The sequence below is a fragment of the Anser brachyrhynchus genome (genome assembly GCF_964034855.1).
Source record: "Anser brachyrhynchus genome assembly, chromosome: 4".
Classification (NCBI taxonomy): Eukaryota; Metazoa; Chordata; class Aves; order Anseriformes; family Anatidae; genus Anser; species Anser brachyrhynchus.
In genome coordinates this window covers 33402366-33422586 of record NC_137698.1, presented here as the reverse complement: position 1 = coordinate 33422586, position 20221 = coordinate 33402366, and the positions used below count along the sequence as shown (strand labels likewise).

The 20221-nt window shown below is 45.4% G+C and overlaps 2 protein-coding genes across 3 annotated transcripts in view; one reads left to right on the top strand and one right to left on the bottom strand.

The window, feature by feature from the left end:
• Positions 1 to 9694, bottom strand: part of FBXW7 (F-box and WD repeat domain containing 7) — a 168014-nt gene extending 158320 nt beyond the window's left edge. The window contains exon 1 of one of the 2 annotated variants that reach the window (XM_080589418.1): positions 9408 to 9694. Coding sequence is in view for 1 of the 2 variants with exons in the window: in XM_080589417.1 (XP_080445543.1) it covers positions 8967 to 8969 (3 nt within the window). In the remaining variant the exon portion in view is untranslated. Of the gene's footprint in view, positions 1 to 8966; positions 9378 to 9407 lie in introns of those variants that run through there. The other variant, XM_080589417.1, reaches the window with a different exon arrangement.
• LOC308194059 (uncharacterized protein) lies at positions 9453 to 13845 on the top strand (the record flags this gene model as incomplete). The annotated part of the gene is made up of 2 exons (XM_080589429.1): positions 9453 to 9956; positions 10811 to 13845. The coding sequence occupies 2 exons, from the start codon at positions 9453 to 9455 to the stop codon at positions 10940 to 10942; spliced, it is 636 nt and encodes a 211-aa protein (XP_080445555.1). The 3' UTR covers positions 10943 to 13845.
• Between the last annotated feature and the right edge of the window lie 6376 nt (positions 13846 to 20221).

Genomic DNA, 20221 nt, shown 5'->3' with positions numbered 1-20221 from the left:
TTGGGCATTTTGCCATTTTATGAGCAAAAATCAGAACTGGGTTGTGTCAGAGGAATGAGAAAAAGTAAGTTGCAAATATTAAAGATTATATCAACTTCCTAAAGACGTCCAGTATTCCAGTGTTAGGGAAAAAAAAAAGTTCTTTCTTACATTTAAAAGAGCCAGTAAATATGATTTAGAGAGTTAGACAAACAAACCTTTCATCCATCAGCAAGCTAGCTGAAAAAATTGTTTAAAGAATATTATTTTTAAACCTACGCAGGTTGGTATCGGAGAACATACACAGCATAGTTTCTGTTAAGGAAGCTTTTTTTATTATTATTATTTTTTAGGCTGGCAGAACTTGACAACAGCAGTGAACTAAGGAGAAACAGCTGAAAAGCTGACTCCCAAAGAGCCTTCCCCAAAGCCACAACAGGCCAGTAAAATTAATCTTGGTGTTAGGGGGGAAAATACTGTTTTTATTTAGTTACCAGCAAAAAAAAAAAGGCATCAAAAGAAAAAGCAATAAGTGGCGTACTACTTTACAGAAAAGGGCTAATAGCAGAAGGCCCTCGTTCTATACTAAAACTACTTCACACAGTCACTAGTGGTCCAGCAACTACAAAGTGGCAAAGGAGCAAAACTGACAACTGACTCATGTCAAAATTATTTAAGGTTAAGAGAAGGAACCGTAAGGATTTCAGGTAATCTGACCAAGCTAAAAGGGTAATACATGACAGACAATGACGTGCAATGACATGTCTGTGTTTACAGGTGCTTATGCTACTCATTGACTTTCTGGATTTCGGCAACAAACTCAGGAAAACAACAGGTTTGCTCTGGGCAGCCCATTGAAGAATGATGCTCAGCTACATGTCAGGATGTAGCTGAATACCGCATTTCAAGGAGAAACTTTGTAACATAACAGAACAATGTCAAAAACAGTTTTAAATGCTCATTAAACTAAAGCAGTTTTTCAAAAAAGGTAAAAGTTGACCGAAGTCATCCTAAAGGCCATGCCAAAACACTTGAAAAAATCAGGTGCGTTAACGTTAGAGATGCAACAAAATAACACACAGGAAAGGCTACAGAGAAAGAAATTAAGAAGGTGGGAGTTACACCTGGAGTTTTGTAACAAAAACAGTACACTTAATTAAGTTACAGGATTAAAGCTTCACATATAAGACAATGCTATAAAATTTTGATTAATAGAAGGCATAAAACAGTTGTTTAGACCCCAAGATTTTGTTCAAGGTAAAAAAAAAAAACATACTTAAACTAAAATCCTAACAGATTTTTTAAAGGATTACATTTTAGTAAGCAGCATAATAATCTGTAACAACAATTTTAAGACTGATCTTGAAGAAAGGGAAACTAACCAAAGTTTTACACATGAAAACTATTCAGTGGCACTCCAACACCCTTTCAAAAAGCAGTTTGGAAGAGAAAGGAGTGGAAGACAAAAAGATCAATAAATTCCATAATGAGATCCTGACTCTTTTCTGGAGGTGGCAGCTAAGGGATGGTGAGAACAGCAGAGAAGTTGACTCTCAACTCTACAGCCAGTAGGATTCTTGAATGTGATTTTTTCCCCCCCTCTTTGGCAGCAGACAGCAGGCATGGTAGCTGTGCACTGCTCGTGGCACACGCTGCCTCCAGCCCAGCTAGCAAGCTGCACGCAGACCGGTGGGTCACACGTGGAGTAGGGCAGCGCTCGGGCTGCGGGACCGACCGATCCGTGATGGGGAAGGGCACAGAAGGCATCAGGACAGCAGTGAGAGCTCAGTTACTGCAGCGCAGGGCTACAGCAGCAGACAGGATACAAATCCATAGGAAACGAGATTTTATTAGCTCTGCTGCTCGTAGAGCTATTTGTTTCCCTTGTGTTTTACAGATTCGAATACTAATATTTCTGCTCACTGTAGCTTTGATCGCTGTGTTAAGTGTCATCTTACTGAATCAAAGGATTAGTTTGTCCAGGTTGGCAATGCTATGATTGTGATATGAAGAGAACTGCAGGGAAAAACCTTTGAAGATCAAGTGCACGCTCATTTTTGTAGGTTGAGTTGGAGTAGTAGCTGAAGGTGGGTTTTTTTGTCACGCGCATACAGCATGAAACATATGACGATACTTCTGCAGTTTAGTATACTGTTTGTAAGCATTTTTAGATATTCTTATTTGACTTTCTGCTGAAGAGGGGCAATCCCACTCTTCCCTTACACAAAAGCTAGAGGTACTCACTGGCCCACAGCCAGGTGGATTTGAGAAGTGCACAGCATCACCGCAAAAGCCAGAAAGGGGCAGGGGGCAGCAAGACCAGCCCTTTTGGCTGCAGCACACGCCCCACACCAACTTCAGTAGATCAAACCACAATTGTGAGGTTTCGGGACACAACTACACCGATCGAGTGGCTAGCCACTGCCCAAAGGGTCCCCCACCAGCCGCGCACACTCTCTGCATCCTGTGTCAGCTCTCACACATCCTGTGCAACACCGAGCTGACTCGGTTTTTAGTTCCCTTCTCACTTCATCTTGAGCTGTCAGCTTTCTACCGTTTTAGTTCCCTGAATTCAATTACCAAAAAAAGTCAGATTAAACCAAAGACTAGCACAGCAAGATGACAAGGGGTGAGAGAAGCTCTTTGGGACCATCCCCTTCAGCAGCGACTGAACAGGTCAAACACAGCATGAAAGGACAACCCCTGTAAAGGCCAAGTGAATAACAACCACTGGAGTCCTCGGTCTTCCCACAGTTGGGAAAGATATTGTGAAGGGTAAATTGTTCCAATTTCTTTTTTTTTTTTTCCTGTTTTAGTCTTCACTAGGTTGTGCCTAACCTACACAATTAATTTTGTTCCCACCGCACTGCAGTGTAAACAAACAACAGGAGCGAGAAGGACCCAGAAGTTAACATTTCTTTTGTGCCACCAAACAAGCTTTTGTTTTACCAGTCATTCCCAGCACCCTTTTGAAAGGTTCCCACAGCCCGTGTAAACAACACGCAAGCTGAGCTGGATGACTGTACCTACCTCCTACACAGCCAGCCAGCAACCGCAGCATGCAGCTCCCCTACCTAGAGAGCTGCGCATCCACCCCGAAACACGGGGCGCCACCCGCCCCGACGCCCCGAACAGAAGATCCTGCCCATGCTCCTGACTCTCGCCGAGTGTTATCTCACGCTCCTGCGAGGCACAACCAAACATCAGTAGTGCTCCAGCTGAAGTTTGACCCTCTCGTGTTATTTCAAGATCAGCCCACTTCTTTTCTACTGCGTATCAGGAATTACTTGGTTTCAGAACAGTCAGGCATAACAGTATTCAGAGGACAAAAAACAAAACAATTTGCGAGATTTACCATGGCAATAAGCTGTAAAGCTAGGAATTCAACACAAAAAAAAAAAAAGAAAGAAAGAAAAGAAAGAAACACAATGTCCTGAAAACAAACACAACTGTGTTAAAGTTGTTTTGCTACAGCAAGCCCTGTCTAAGAACCACCCCAGTTTTAGTGCTGTCTCGGGTATGTAAAACACCCAAACAAGCTAAGGAGGAGGTAATCGGTGTGGTTAATGCAAACACACTTTTGTGTTCCAGGTTTGAAAATGAAGAGTTCAGACACCTGCCCGTTACAGAGCCCACACAAAACATCCTCAGGAGGACCTACTCCACACGCGCTGTTGCTTTCCTGTAGAGCATAGTGTCAAAGCACAGTCAGAATTACTGAGGGGCTACCGAGGCCTGCATGCTCCTGCTGCGATGTTTCAAATGCAGTGACTTTTACCTTAGGATGACTTAAAGATGCCCTCAAGATGTCTAAGAACTGTTACTATCTCACTCTGCAATAAAGAAAGATGTTTGCTGTCATTTTAGTGATCCACCCACTCACAGGAACACCACGGATCTGAACACACTCATCAGCTCTCGCAACAACAGAAGAAATGGCCATGACAAAAAAAAAAAAAATCAGGAACAGATGTTCCAAGCTACTTACACAAGGGTATCTCCAGGATCTGTTTCAGGGCCATCTCTATTGCATGGAAACCCAAAAGATCTTTTGCTTTGAGCACCTCTGCATGAATTAAAACTAAACATAAACAGCAAGTGAATTAGGCACACCTGGCAAACTGCATGTTTACTGACTATCTGACCTAGCCTGGGTCACACAACACTGCTCAGCAGAGATGCAGCATTTGTTAAAGCAAAGATGTAAGCATCAGATCTTCCACGGAGATTCAAAACTGTGCTGAGCTATGTGAGACCACACTTGCCACAAAAGATGAGTTAAATATTTTCCAGAGATCCAAAGCTGTAGTTTTCGCTATCACTATTAAGCAGTTATGATCTTGAACACTGAAGAAAATAATCTTTTAAAAAACAGCTTTACTAGGTGAAGGAGAAGTCAACAAAAGCGTCTATCTGCTATTGTCAGGTCTAGCATAGAAATGCCAGATTTTGCAGCTACTGGAATAGCTAGTGAGAGACTTCTCAAGCATGAACTATGCCACAATGCTGAAAGGCTTGCACTCGCCAGGGAACACACTGAGCAGCTTACTTTCCTAAAAAGGGAAGCTGGAAAAAAGCTTGAAATCTTTTCTTCCCCATTGGCTTCAGCTTGTGGTGTTTTGGGCTTATCACTCATTCAGTGAGACAAGTAGCTTGTCCTGAAGTAGCCTGTTCACTTCTGAAAACATTGCAACTGCTTTCATTCCTGCAAATACACAAGGATACACATTCTATCTTATAAAGCACATCGTGTATTTCACACAAAGAGAAAAATATCATTTCAACTGCAGTTTATAATGAGGCAGACACCCTGCAAGCATAAGCAGATCCCATATGCTACAGCAGATCTAAACGTAAAGTTCCACCTTAAAGAAGAGGTGAAAAACTTTTCCCTGCAGAACATGTGCTCCAGAAGTATTCACCACTATCTGTGAGCACGCAGAGCCCACGTGTGCATTAAGGACATTACGCCAGTCTAAGCGGGCAGCGTTGAGCAGAGACTGTCAACACCACGCTCCCTGGGTTTGCAGTTCCTGTCCTTCAGGAGTTCAAAGTAATTGCTACAACCTACAACACAAAACCACAGGTAGGTTACCTTAATGCTGCATTCACAAATATTTCGTTCCAATTAAAATGGGCTCTCAGTACTCCTCATGCAGTAGGCTCTCCACCACCTCCCTTCAACTCCTTGATAACCCCAACCAAGGGAACACACAAGGGACGTCTCAACCTGAACGGCTTGAAGATCTCCCCCCCACCTCTCCAGAGCAACATTTCCGCTTCTACCTTCAGAGAGAGGCATCAACATCAGACCAAAAGGCTGGGGATCTGGAAAGGGGAATCTAGTAACAAGCATAACCATTATCCTAGAATGAGCACAGATATCTAATTTTCAAAGAGGATCCACACATAAAAGCAGGGGCCAGGGATGAGAAAGAATGAATCAACAGCCTGGGATGGCCACGTAGGAGTGCAAGATTCATCGATGGAGATTTAGAGGAGTTTAGAGGAAGCAACCACAACTCCTTCCCCACAGCTCCACGATACCCTTTCTGGGTGCCCCGAGGAGGTTCACCCCTCTCAGCTCCCACTCTGGCTGGGCAGCTCTTGCACCCTGGTTCAGACTGCAATGGCCACCACTGATCATCTTGGAGGGATTTGGGACAGGGAAGAGAGCAAATCTTGCTTTTGCAGCTGTTTGCAAGCATACACTTCCTGAAATCATCTCATCAGTGTTTTGCTATCAAAACAGCACGCGTGAAGACTCCTCATCCTTCAATGTAAAGCTAACCATCTCAGCTCCAGACACAAAGATGATCTGAGCTAAACAAGCTAGTCTTGAACAATAAGGAGTATTTCACATCTCCTCTTACCAGCCAAGCTGCAGGTGCTGTATTCTCTAGCTGATGGTAACATCTCGAACTGTCCCAATAAATAACAGGAAAAGATATCTGCCAGTATCTTAAGACATGACGTTATGGAAAAATACATTGTTTCCCCCTTGTAAAAATGAATGTGATTGTTTCATAGAATACTGAGAAAACAAAGTATTGAAGAGCTTCTGCATGATCGAGACCCGTCTGTTTTGCAAAGATGAGCACTCTTGAAGAGATGTCATCGACTTTCATGTACCTTTTGTCACAGTGCACAAGTTTTCACAGTGAATAAGGTTCAACTCAGCAATTTCTTTTCATCCTGACATTACTTATTTTTGAAGTATGTATCCTTGTAACGTAAGTTATAATATGCATAAGTTATGCTTCCAAATCTGAATCATTTTGGTCAAGCTCTGAAAAGAAATCTGCTATTTCAGAGTCGGGGGGATGACACTTTATTCGGCTCTTTAGAGAGCATAAACTTCAGGAATATGGGCTGCAAGTGAAAGTGCTTACTGACGTAAACCATATCCACAACATTGACAAAAACAGCGAGAACATATCAGAAAATGCTTAACTGTAATGCATACATCAATACAAGATAAACGTTGGAGTGGCTGATCAGAACCACTGGTGGTAAGAACAAGAACAAGGCAGGATTCACAACGTCACAGACAAATTACTCCTGTTTCCCCTTCCTTCCCACAAAGTGTTCCCTCATGACTGAGTTGCAATGCCTCTTGTACTCATTAAAGCCAAAAAGCTTCTTGCATACACAAAGTTCTCAAAGGAAGAATAACAATGACAATGATCAAACCCGTAGCTTAAAGTTCAAGTAAGTGCCTAATCGAGCCATTAGTTAGTTACTGATTCCTGCTGACCAGAGCGTGGAGCTAAGAAAAGATTGGTTGATTTCACCCATACTCTAAACAAAGGTAAAGCCTGAAAGCCACGTTTCATTTTCTATTATTGAACACGAAGCTGTGACAGGTTCAAGTATTCATTCTCTCTCCTCATAAAACAAAAAAGTTAGAGGGTATCCATCCCGGCTGACAACTGCTACATTCCACCCAAGTGACTGAAGCAGAGACCTGACCACCCTTGCATCCAAGCCCCTGAACGTATTTGCAGGCGAGGAGGCCGCTGAGGGCCGCTAGACACACAGGAGCAACATGGGCCCTGGCCATGTGGTGAGGTGTTGGGAAGGTTGCTTCGGGGAAGAGCCCAAAACGCACGGAGCTGTTCACAGCCCCGCGTCAGCAGCCAAGGCCACCACGAGACGTGGGTGATCGGGCTCAGCTGGCCTCTGGCTTAAGCCAGGTCAGCCTCCGTAACAGAGGTGGCCGCAGCACCCAAAGGCCAGGCCGAGAATCTTCTTAGCAATGAGGGAACCTCCGAGCTTACGTGGTTCAGGTCTTCGTCAAGCCAGCATCTGAAGCCTTTGCTGCCACAGCAGCCTGTGGAGATGATGCTGGTAAACAGGCCTGGTCCATCCCGTGACTGGGCAGAACATTTCGGTACAGAACCATCCATCCCCTTCCACAGATTCACTGAGCTACAACAATACTTTCTGTCACGGAGGAGCATTTACAAGAGCGATTACAAGCAATCCTCATTACCTCTGTCAAGAATTACCTGATATTCAGAAGCTCTGTCAGAGAAAGCCGAAGCAGCTCTGCAGATTCTGTCTTAATGGCACTTTTATTTCAAACGTAATGTATGTAAACTCAGTCAACAAGCACGCGTTCTTAAGAGAAAGAGCCAAAAGATTAAACACATTTGTTAGCTACAGCCTGAATTTAGAACTGACTAAAGGACTGACTAATGCTGACTAAAAGATACTTCACTTAGTTTACTTTAAAGAGACCGAAGAGCATTCCTCTCCGTTCAATAACACTGCCAGGCCTGAAACATCGCACCCTCCTCTCCTAATTCAGAGAGGAGAAACACCACTGAAGTAATTAACAGCACTTTTGCAAAGTACTGCATGCGCACATAATGGGAGGAAGTAAAGTTAGTTTGTCAGGCTGAAGACATAAATGATTTCTCTTCCTAAACTGGCAAGCTTCTCTAATAACCAATACAAATGAGGCTCGCATACACTGTGAAACACCAGTGCTTTTGCTACCAGAGACACTATTGCAGTAGTAAAAGGTTATTCAGCTTGAACAAAGGAACTACATGGAGTAGATCTAAGATCTAACAGGAAAAATAAACTTAAGCTTGAAAAAAATCATAACATAAGGCGATATATTTTCTTGAAATATTTATCCACCCGGAACAGCAACAGGAACGCTCAAGTGCCATCAACAGACAGAGCTAATAACAGGATGACGATGGAGTGGGAAAGGGCAAATTTAAGTCTGAAACCAGGAAGTGACACAAAAGCAAATGTAATCACTGTATCAGAAAAGAACACAACGATGCAGTGCCTTTCAGCTCCTGCAGATACTGCATACAGCAAAACGCTGACCATCCCCTTAACTCGGTGGCCTGAAGGGAGGGCAAGCTCCTGTCCCAACCTCTAGCTCCTGGAACAAGAAAAGCAAAACTTGATCCGAATGGAGAGTTCAGTCCTCCTGTTTTCCCTTTAGGACAGCAGTGAGAACAGTGAGCTTATGATGTGGAGATATTGGGGTCTAAAATAAATTCTTTTTGCCTGTCAGCACATTTGGTCCCAAAAAGAAGTTTACAAGTGTCAGGTGCCCTGTCTACCTGCCAAATTTCCTACTGACTGCTGTGCTGTCCCCAGGTTTCCAGCGGCTGCCCCTTACTCAGCGAGAGGGAGCAGAGCACAGCTGGGAGACTGTCCCTGCTCTCAGACCTGCAGCCCTCAAATACGGCATGCAGCTCGCGTGCACCCCTTGCACACCTTCAGTTGTTATACGCTTCTGCTACTTTTTACGTTTTTCCCTACTTCCAATTCCATCTGGTGAAGGAAATGCAGATGAGCAGGTCAGAGAGGGGACAGGACATTGTACTGAAGGTGGACTCATGCCAACAGCAGCTTTCCCACAGAGCTACAAGCTCAGGTCTACATCCACGACCACCTCAAAGAAGCAATGTTGGACCTCCTCTCTTTCTAGCGCACCCTCCTCACGTGAAGCTCACCATCGCTGAGTTGTGCCCGTGGACAGAACAGCTCGGCACCGGCAGACACAAAGTTCCCTCCCCGCTCACAGCCGCGGAGCTTTCGCTCCATTCGGGCACAACTTAAGGCGCTCCATTAGAGCGGCACGGGCTCTGGGGCAGCGTTTCCTTTTTCCTCAGGGGGTGTTTCTGCGTTCTGCAAGGAGGCTAAAAACAAAAACCAGAAGCGAGGCAGAGGACAGCCGCCTTGCCCTGCCTCCCAGAAGGAGGCCGGGGGCGCAGCGGGAGCAGCCCCGCGCCCCCTTCCCGGACCGGCGGCGCCTTCCTCCAGGGCGCTACGTGCGGGGAGGCGCCTCCGGGACCCGCTCGGTCAGCGTTTGGGGGTTTTTCAATCAAAAAAGAGAGAGGCCAGTGGCCGCCCCGCGGTACCGAGCGCCCCCCCGCCCCCCGGGGGGTACTCACTTGTCGGCCCCGGCCGCGCCGGGCTCCCCGTGTGCCGGCGGGGCGATGCCGGCGGCTCGCCGGAGCCCCCTCCGCCGGCTGCCCCCCGCCCCGGGGCCGGGCCCCCGCTGCGGCTGGGCGGGGATCGGCTGCTCACATGGAGCCGCCGCTGCCCCCCGGGGCCCGGCTACCGGCGGCGGCGGGGACGGGGGGACGGGGACACGGGACGGGGGCGGGGGGGAGCCGCTAGGGCCGCGGCGGGGCGGCGCGGGGCGGCCGTGCGGCGGGGCTGGGCGCTCCGCTCTGCGGCATGGGGGGGGCGGCGGGGCGGGGCCGGCGGCGGCGGCGGGAGGGGAGCGGCGGGAGCGCGCCCCGGGTCCGCTCCGGTCCTGGGCGGGGAGGGCGGGAGGGAGCTGGGGGGGGGGGGGGGGGAGGGAGCGAGAGAGCGGCGCGCCGGCGCGCCCGGATGACAGCCGTAACCAGGCAACAGGCCCCGCCCACCGCGCCCCGCCCCGCCCCGCGCCGGCGCGGGGCGATGACGTCGGCGGAGGGCAAGGTGGAGCCGAGCAGGTAGCGCCGCGTGGTTCAGGCCGGGACAAGGGGGCGGGGCCTGGGGGGAGGGGCGGGGCCTCGAGGGGAGGGGCGGGGCCGGGCGGGCCGCGCGCAGCCGCGCTCGGCAGCCGTGGGCGGCGCGCGCCGCCCCCTTTTCCCGCCGCGAGGGGCGGGGCGCGAGCCCGGGCTGAGGCGGGAGGGAGGGGTGTGAGGGAAACGGGGGGGGGGGGGGGGGGGGGGGGGGGGGGGGGGGGGCGTTGGCGCTGCCATGGCAACGGCCGGTGCGGGCGCTCGGAAGTATTTCCGAAACACTGAAATAAACGGGCGGCCAGAGCGGCGGGGCGCGGCCGCTACGCTGCAGCCGCGGTGTGCGCGGAGGAGTGGCGCGGTCTGTGAACGCGAGAGCAACGCGCAAGGCTGAGGCGCTGCCCCACGGGTGGCTGCCCGCAGCTCCCTGGGGAGGCTCGGACGCCGGTTACAAGGCGGTGCCCGCCCACGTCCCCACCGTGAAACACACTCACGCGGGAGCAAACCCGAGGTTTCCCTGTGACTTCGCCGCTCCCTGCCGTGCCCGCCTTTGCCGTGCCGGTGTATCCCCAGCTGCCTGGCCTCCCAGCCACCTCAGGGCCAGAGGCCGCCTGGCCACGCCAAATGGCTGCTCACCGCCACGTATCCTCCCCACCTGCTGCTCCGTCTCAGGAGCTGCTCCTCGCTCCCCACCATCCTGTGCTGGGTGTTTCTTTATCCCTTGCCGTAACCTTGTTTACCTGATTTTTCTCTTCTTGTGTATTAAAAACAGATGGTTGAGCTTATCCAAGTCTCCAAACCTCCCTCTATTTTCTTTTTTTTTTTTTTCCCTCCCCACTTTAAAGCTGTTACCAGTCACGCTAGCGCTGGTCCCGTCAGTGCCGTTCGGCGCGGTGCCAAGGACGGCATGCTGGCAGCATTTTAATCTGCGGAGCAGGAAGGTGGGAGCCACAGCATCTCAAGAGCAGCTCATGTGAGAGGCAACACTTCCCAGCCCTCGTTCCCAGCACTTCAGGATCATCGGGAGGCAGGAACCGCTGCTGTCACCAGCACCGTCTGCTGCCTTGCCTCCTTGACGCACAGCCCCGCTGCTCCCTTCGGAGCACCTGTGGTGGGCCCGATGCACACGTCTGATCCCGGGACGGCACAACAGAGGTGCCCTCTCGCTCTTTCCAGCCGAAGCCAGGTCCCTTCCTCACCGGCTGAACCACCTCACCTCCAGCACTGCCCAGCTGATGCCTTCGCTAACAAATTCGATGGGGGTGTTTGTGCGGGCAGCAGTCTCCTTCACTAGCGAACCCTGGCTCCGCACAAAACATCTCTCACCGTTCACACAGAATGAGAAAGCAGCCCTCTAATAAATACATAAATATTTAATCCGGTAATTAATTAAAACTTTGTTTTCCTCGAGTGGCATTGCGTCTCAACAAGTAATTTAATTCTAATGTTTTCATTTAGGTAGAATCAAAGGTTGATGTTATTTCAACATACATGTTTCTGTGAACTGTTTCCTAAGTTTACAAAAATGTGTGTGCAATTATTGCCATCTACAAAGGAAATAGCAGTGCTAAAATATTTACGCCTCCAATATGAATCTCTTCTACTTGAGAGGTCAAGAACAGTGGTCTCCCTCAGACCTTGTCCATGTCAAGGGGTTCACTAGTTCTTATTTCCAGGACCTATCACTTATTCTCCTGGCTTTCCACTTTGTTGTGGTGTTCTCCCTCTGCCATTCAAGAAACAGGATTACTCCTAGATTAAACAAACCTGGAACACTAATAGGAATACGTATTCCATGGGAGGGAAAGTGAAGGAGACTGATGGAGGGCAGTGAAGGAAAAAGTTGACCATCTAATTGACGTAGATGCCTTGCTCAAAAAAGAGAAAAACGCTACTCTGCCAGCAGTGATGACAGTGCTGAGACTGTGTGACATTTAATGAAAATGTTAGGATTTTTTATTAGTCACAGATTAAAGTGGTTCAGCGCCTAGTCTTTAACGGAAATGTTGTCATGACTGACTGTACTTCAAAAAGTAGGGATAAAAAAGCAACATACTGCAGATCAATGCGGTGGCAGAACTAAGTAGAGAGATTAACACATGCCAGTCTAGTGCCACCACACATACAGTTTCAATAAAATTTATTTTAAAAATAAAATATAGAACATTTTTAAGATGAACTGTATGATTTCCAGTATATGATCCAGTGAGAACACAAAACTTGCCCGAGTTTACTGCTTTGCATGTAGAAGGAGCTAGAGACTCTTTAAGCACTCGGTCTAGAGGCTGAACGTATACCTACTGACCATCTGGATGTATTTTCCTCCTGTAGTGTTTTTAATCCTGATGGACTACTATCTGTACCAGAAGTTACTATTAAGCTTAATGGCAAGACTGCAATCTACCATTTTTTAATTACACTTAAAATGCACGTATAAGAAAAACCGCACTGAAATACATTAAAACATGAGCTTGGCAACTGAAAAGATTACATGTTAGAAAGCATAGAAAAATGAGATGATGGTCTGAAAACGTGAGTTAGAACACATGTTTTAGTAACAAATCTACAAGAAAATTATGATTATAGAGGAAATCCAACCCTGTATTATACTACATCATCTTTAAAATGGCACAAATAGCGAGGTGGAATAAACAAATGAAAGGAGCACATTCAAGTACTAAAACAGCATTTTTAATCTGATTCATGTGCTCATATTTCTGTTTTTATCAGATGTCACGGTAAATTTTGTAAGCTTGAAATGTTGTTTGAAGATAAAGTAAAGCAAAAAGGATTTTTTTGTATGGGAAAACATGGATCCGAATGAAGCTAGTGCTGAAGGAGGCATTCTGTATAAGGTTTAGTTCATTTTGATTAATGCAATTTAAATTCGCGTGCTTACTTTTTTTAAGACTATTTCCCGTGATTATTTACAGATAGATATATCCTAGTGGCTTGCAGTGCTGTGCGTCATACCACCTGCAGAAATGAGAGTGGGAACTCAGTGCTGTCTCAGGCAGATGTTTCAGCTACGAATAACCTACGAATATCTGAGGCTCCGCACATGAGGTTTTGGGATCAGAGAAGCAGGCAGCCAGGTATTGGGGCAACAGGTGGTGCGCATCTGGGGGGGTCCTGTGGCAGAGGAGGGTTTCTGGGGCAAGGCTGCTCTCTGAGAAGCAGACCCTTTAGCAAGAGTCCTGTGAGCTGAAAGTCCCACTAGGCACAAAGCCCCGGCTTGCAGCATAGTGCTTATCCATGCTCTGCATCCCCATGCCAAACATGGTCCAGAGCTGTGGAGAAGCTGTGCTGTTGTACTGCACGAGTAGTAGGAGGAAGGCAATGGAGCCAGGGATGTCTGATCAACAGCTGTCTTGATCACACGACGTGTGAGAAAAAAATCTTAAGATCAGACAATAGGCAGCAAAATGGTCAAGGTAGCAAAGTGACAAGGGAGTTGAACCACACTTTTTGTTGAAATATAGATCAGTTCATGTATCTCAAACTTTATCCTATTGGCTGGAGCGTGCATGTTGTACATAGGTTGTCAAAACCATCACACTAAATCTGCTACTTCAGACCTCCTGCTGCCACCTCCTAAATGGCCTGAAACACCCTCTGTGCTTCATGTGAGGGCATGGCAAAGTTCAAGCTGAGCTGCAAAGAGCTCCTTGTACAGAGAGAACCTTCCAAGCAAAGTCATGTTAGTTCTGCCTTTAACTCCCAAACCACTGCCCTGGCTGACCCTGGGGAGACCTTTTTAAACACCCAGCATGACAAAACTGAAACCTTTTTTAAACTTTTTTTTTTTTTTCTAATTTCTCCCCTGGTTTTACTGAGTACTATCAAACTGTGTGCAAGCAGGTTGCACCAGACTTAGCCAATAAAATAATGGTTGTAGATAGAACCTACAGCACTCAAAGAAAATACGGAAGATAAAACAGAAGTTACAGTAAGAAAGCAAGAATTAAATCTTTCATCTTTTTTCATTCCTATGGGAAAGAGGGCCTCTGAGCTTAGGCAAAGCTATAATGTAAAATTTCTGTGCCAATAAAAGGAACAGCTAAAGAAAAAAAAAGCTAGCCAGGATCTCATTTTCAAGAGATGTAATAGCCTAACACTTGATGCTCGTCAGTGGCGTGTTGAAAGTCTGGGAAAGACAGAAGAGATTTCCAAGATAAATAAGGCCAATTTTCATGGATGTAGTCAAATAACAGGAGCCTATTTCCCAAGCCTCCTCCCTTCATGGGAGACAAAGGGACTAAATTTACTGCAACAAACAGCAGTGAAAGTTTAGCAAGTAACTACAGCAGAACCAGGTTCAGGTTATAGTAAAGATAAAAGAAGATGCTGCGATGGCACCGCCTCAGAAAGGTGATAGCACAGATGAACTCATCAATAGGGAATTTCAGTCTCAAACCATAGGTCTTGGTGACAACCCCATCCTTTTCCACAGACATCTACTTATAAATTTAATAGTAGTAATATCAGAGAGAGTAGCACTGGTATCACATTGGAGAGGGTTTGCGAATTCTTACCCCGGCTCAGGAAAATGGCCTCATTTTGGATACTTACAGAGTTAATACAGTGCAAGACCTTTCTTTTTCTCCCCATTCTGTGTCTCCATTTCTGCTTACTCTGTTATAGGTACTGTGATGCTTTTGGCAGGGGTAACCTATAGAATAAGCGAAGCAATGCAAACAGCGAGAAGGTTAGCTAAGGACTGCCTGTATAAATACACTGGCTTTAATGATAGGGTTAATTGCCTTTGCATGTCTGGCTATAGCTTGATGCAAATACAACTCCAGTTAAAAGGGGTCTGACGTAAGTGTGCTACATACTGATATTTTGGTTTGCTTATAGTACAAGAGCATTGCTGGGGTTTTTCTTTACCATATCATTGAACTCTGCATGCAAAACTGTACTTGTAAAAGTTACGTCTTCAGCGAAAAACACCGTGTTTTGTGAAATGTTTAGAACTGAGCTCCACTTTGATTTGACCTGTGCAACGCTGCAGGCTCAGATCTCCAATCTTAGCAGCCTTATGGGCAGTACTTAACTCCTGCCCTACTGTTAATGCACCTGATGCAGCACTCGAGTGAACCGAATCCAAATGTTCTCCAAATCTGCAACAGAACACAAAGTTTGTCAGGTTCACCACGGCCGCTACTACAGCAAGGGTAAAACAGCTCTAGCACTGTGTTTAAAATTAACTGTACTCTGGAGAATTCAGGGCAGAAATGGCAAGGGTATTGCAGATCGATGTGGTAGCAAAACTACATCGGGCAGCTTGCCCAGATGTTCACTGCTAGCAAGCCTCGTCTTGCTGGTATTGGGCCCGAAATTAATAACAATAAAAAGAAGGTTCAGATATCTATCTAAGTGCAGCTACTTGTTTCCATAAAAGCCATAGAGGGAACACAGAAAATTCCCATGGGAGAGCATCTACTCTGTGCCTCCCTCGAGTACTAGTTGACAAAACAGTAGCCTATTTACAGTATTTGTCTAAGTATGTGCTTGAACTTGAAAGCATTAGCACATTTCCTTTACAATCTATATTTAGCTGTGGTAGTCTAACTGTCCTGGTAAGCAAAGCAGGTTTGGTGGGAGCACATCCTAATAAGGTATTCCCCAGTACTGAAAATAATTGAATCACCGTTGTAATATTTCAGCTATTCATAATACCATTAAACAACAGTTCATAGGAAACCTCGGTGGAAACCTATTTTCATCAACAATGGTGTTTTCTGCTACAGATTTATCTTAGTGTTGAATACCTCCAAGCCATAGCAGAACCAAATTTTTCAGAAACTTTATTAATTTCTTGTCTACACCTCCAGAGGTAGTTCCACAAATTTTAAGATTTTATTTTTTGACTTAAATTTGAATACCTATATTTCATCTTTATTTCAGACACTATCCAACACTGTCCTACTCTCCTATATAATTAGTATTTTGTTCAGTCATGTTACTTTGCCCATCAACAGCACCCCCCCCCCCCCCCCATTACATTTTATAAAGTAGTTATTCAGTACATCAGCTCCTGAAAAGCATTTTGCACAGATACGGAAAAGACAATCATAGGAAGAAAATGACATTAGACTCATGTATTCTGTTAACTAGGAGAATAACCTCTAACTGTGCAAAAGGCAGTACCGCATTCTGACCAATTAAAGATTCTACTTCTGATTTTCATTATGTGGCTATAAAATGGGAAGTTTTAGGCAATCAGCACCTTATCCTCCAAACTAATGGAGTCAGTGGAACAGCGGCAAAGTAAAGGCACTTTCCCAAAGCATACCGGAGAGGGACAACTCTCAGTTTGTCTGAATTAGGCTATCAGCACTACCACAGAGTGGTAACAGTACCTCATCAAATTCTAGGCTTCGAGGCTTTTCTGAGATTGCATTTCACAATCAAAATTACTGGCAAGTGAATATAAGCTTAGAACTTGATTTCAATTAATTTGCATGCTTTTTGGTTAGTAACTTTTTCCCTGTGTTGTTGTCTTTTACGTGATGGTACGTTCTTCCTTCTCCCATGTCTATGCAAATGAAACTTTCCTGTGACTAAGTAAAATATAACCAAGTTTCTGTAGGTGTGTCCCAGCATAAGCAGACTTTAATTTAACTATTTATATTTCAGTAATGATATTTATATGAGAGAGGAAGAGAGAGAGAGAGAGAGAGAGAGAGCAACTTTTAGAGAACTAGGCTGTTTACTAACAAATTAAGGCATAGCTGTGACATGGGTTTGTACAATACAATCTGAAAGCTATATAGATTATAGATAAAGAATATAGATTTTGGCAAGCCTTGTGAAAAAGGAATAATCTTGCTATCTCGTAATGGTGCAATTCCAAATAATAATTTTGGTTAAACAGGCATGCTTCTACCATTTTTCGTTCAGCTTCGGTTCTGATCTCAGCAATCCAGGTCCCTGGGAACAATGCAAAGGTTTAACGTTTTATTCTTACTCAGTGTTCTTTGGGAAAATTTTTCAATAAATGAACAATTACTTAATAGGCAGCTGTTAAATTATACAATGAAGAATGAATTCTGCATGGCAGATTTGAAACGGAGCGCTATGCTCTTTGGCTTCCTTTAGAAATTTCCTTTCCTCATCATATAAACCTGCATCATGTTAAATCCCAAAGCAGTGAGAAATAGAAACATCTAGCACATGGGAAGCACTACATATTGAAAGTATTTGTGTCCGAGAGGCCAGCTTCATAGGGAAAATTCCCCACCTTGCTTTTCAAATCCAGAACAAACAGATGCTACCTCAGGAACCAGGCTGACAGCTGTGGGCTGGTTCTTTCTTCGTAGTACACTTCTGCTGTTGGCAGCTGACGCGAAATTTTCCAGAAGACAGTACTGTAGAGAGCTAAATAGGATCCCGGAGAAGACCCCCGTTCTTACGTATAATTATATACATATATATAATATATATATATAATTAAATTTTATATATAATACAAAATGATATCTTGAATTTGTGTCAAATATTCTCTTTTATTTCCTGTAAAGGAATCCCTGAAGAGAGGAGATATGACAGCCCTGACAGTTGCTATGATGAGTGATCCCTTCGGATTATTATGTTTCATCTACCTGAGATATAAAAGTTAACTGTGTAGCATAAAGCCTCTTCCAGATGAGAAAAGCTAGAGATCTCCAAGTATCAGGCAGGAAAACCAGTCTTGAACTATAACAACAAAAAAATAAAGGGGGGGAAATGGAAAAAGAAAGTAGCAAATTTTTGATTCCCTAGTGCTTTCAAGGGTTATTCTGGGTATCACCAACACTTTCAGAGATGGCGCTTTTGTTCTGTTCAGGCCATATCTTGCAACACAAAGTGCTTTGAAAGGTTTAATTAAAGAAATCAGCCTGAAAACATCTGCTTATTATAAGCGAGAAGCAGGCACCACTGCCTGAGAGAGAAAGCTGAAGACAATTCCAGGATGTTCAGAGGCAGTCCAAAGCAGTTTTCAGATATTTGCAGGATTCATATATATTTATATATATGGACCCTCTTACTGATGCCGTCACTATAAAAGAAAAATTTAACAGGAAAAAAAAATAGTTTATGGAAATCTGTTAGCCAAAGTATTCTTAAATATGGTTCTCATTAGCAAGGTGTTACCACAGCTTTCCGACTAGTAGCTACTATTCCTTTGGGTAATATTAACTGTTGTAATCAGAGACTGTTAACTGTTACTGAGTTTAAATAGCTGGTCGTTCAGATTTATGTAATCGGGAAAGGGAATAAGGATGAATAAGGATGAATTCCCTTCTGGCACTCATGGGTCAAATCTTCATTGTAGCTTAACGAGTATAATGGGCTTGAACCTTGTAATAAGCTTGAAAAAAAAACGAGATAACGTAATATATCTTCTGCAGCTCTGGTCAGGTCAGCTTCTTCACTGTTTCTATTAAGCAAAGCAATGAGCCTACCCATGTTATTCTGCAGGAATTACCCCTTAGCAGAAGCAGTGCTAGGAAACAACTAAACAGACAAAAATCCCTCAGCCAGAAAGCCTCCTCAATTATCATCCTCAGTGTTACTCGGAAGGCTACCATGCAATAAAATTTACCCTAATTCAGCCGCAAAACTTAGGACCCACATTATTTGTAGAAAAGATGACTGGGGTTATAACGCTAGATCAGCTGCATGAATATTAACAGTGCTGAGAGCCATAAGAGAGATGGTTCTCAGACTTTGCAGACTTGTTCAGCATTATGCTTATCAGGCCTCCCTGGAGCATGCCTAAGTGATGCAAAACTGAAAACCGTTGCCAGAGCTGAGGAAGAGTTCGTACCAGTTTCTGCTGCTGCAGGCACTGCAAGCGTGCCTGCTTTAGCAGCAGAATTTTGGGGGGGTTGTTGTTGGGAAAACAAGCAGCATGCTCGGGCGCAGCATGCAGCAAGGTGCACCCCAGCAGGGCTGCAGCCCAGGCTCCCCTGGGCTGCAGGGGAAGGTGAAGAACCCCTTCACTTGCCATGTTAGTGATGCTGCATGCGAAATCCTGGTGCTCCCTAGCTACTGCTGCTAGACAGGGTGTGGCCTGCTGGGGGTTTGTCATTGCCTCTGCCAGTAAAAATGCCCTCATTTTACAGCCTGGTCTGCTCAGGGAGCCATTCTGAAAGGGTAAAAACAGGTACCAGGGCCTGGCTTTTCACTCAGGAATTGATGAGTAGTTAAAAAAAAAAGCAATACTTTGAAATCTCAGGTTCTGCTTGGGGTCTCTTTAGAAAAGTCAGGTATTCCTTGGTTTTGCCCTCTGACTTGGCAGCAGCTTCAGAAATGCCAGGTGGGCTTTCCCCCATGCAATTGCAGAATACGGAGCACCAAGTGTGGTAGCCACCTGCCACCCTGAGTGTGACACCAGCTTCTATCAAAGAAAGCAGAGCAGAAATAACCCCTTCTCAGAAGGTTTTCTCCAAAGCACAGCCAGCTAACTACTCCTTTCTTCCTGCAGCGAGGCGCTGTACGGTGTCGTGGCGATGCTGGGGCCTGGCACGCTGAGGCCAGCCTGAGAACGAGCGGCCAAGGAAGCAGAAACCTCTCAAACCCAGCCTGCCACCACACCTAGCGCAGGGGGAAGTTGTGTTGCAGATAGTCTACCAAAGGCTTCAGTCCTTCCTGTTGAATCATTGCTAAAGCAAAAATAGAGGCTCCTGAACAGCTGGCAGCAGTCACGCTGACCTTGACAGGGCTAGGACTTCATCCATTTACATTAAAGGGTAATCCAGTATTTCTTGTAGTGTCGTCCCACTGCTGCCATAAAGCTGAATATGACCTGGTCCAATGCAAAGATGAAAGACCACATACTTCTCAACTTTTACTTTCCAGTGGAGAGGAAGGTGTCACTTGGATTTTAAGCACTGCTGATTGCCACGTGCACTTGATATTCAGGGCTGAGTCTCTGAGCACAGGGGAGGTCTGTGCCATGAAATTCAAATCCGTTCCATATAATTTGGATCTGAGTTTTAGTTTCAGCTCTACTTTTCTTTCAGAGTGCATATTGTACACATAGAGTTAGATGCTTTATGCTGTTCTGCTTTCAGGGAAGTCATTGAGTTTCTTCTGAAAAATGCTGAATTGCATATTTATTTCAGAAATCTGTCATCCTTGTGCTTATTTCTGAAATCTGTAACTGTAGTTCCTAAAAGTTTATCTACATCAACAAAACCCAAAGCATTCACTTTCTTCATCTTATTTTTCTATTTAGTGAAATTCAGCAGTTCATCCATGTGAAT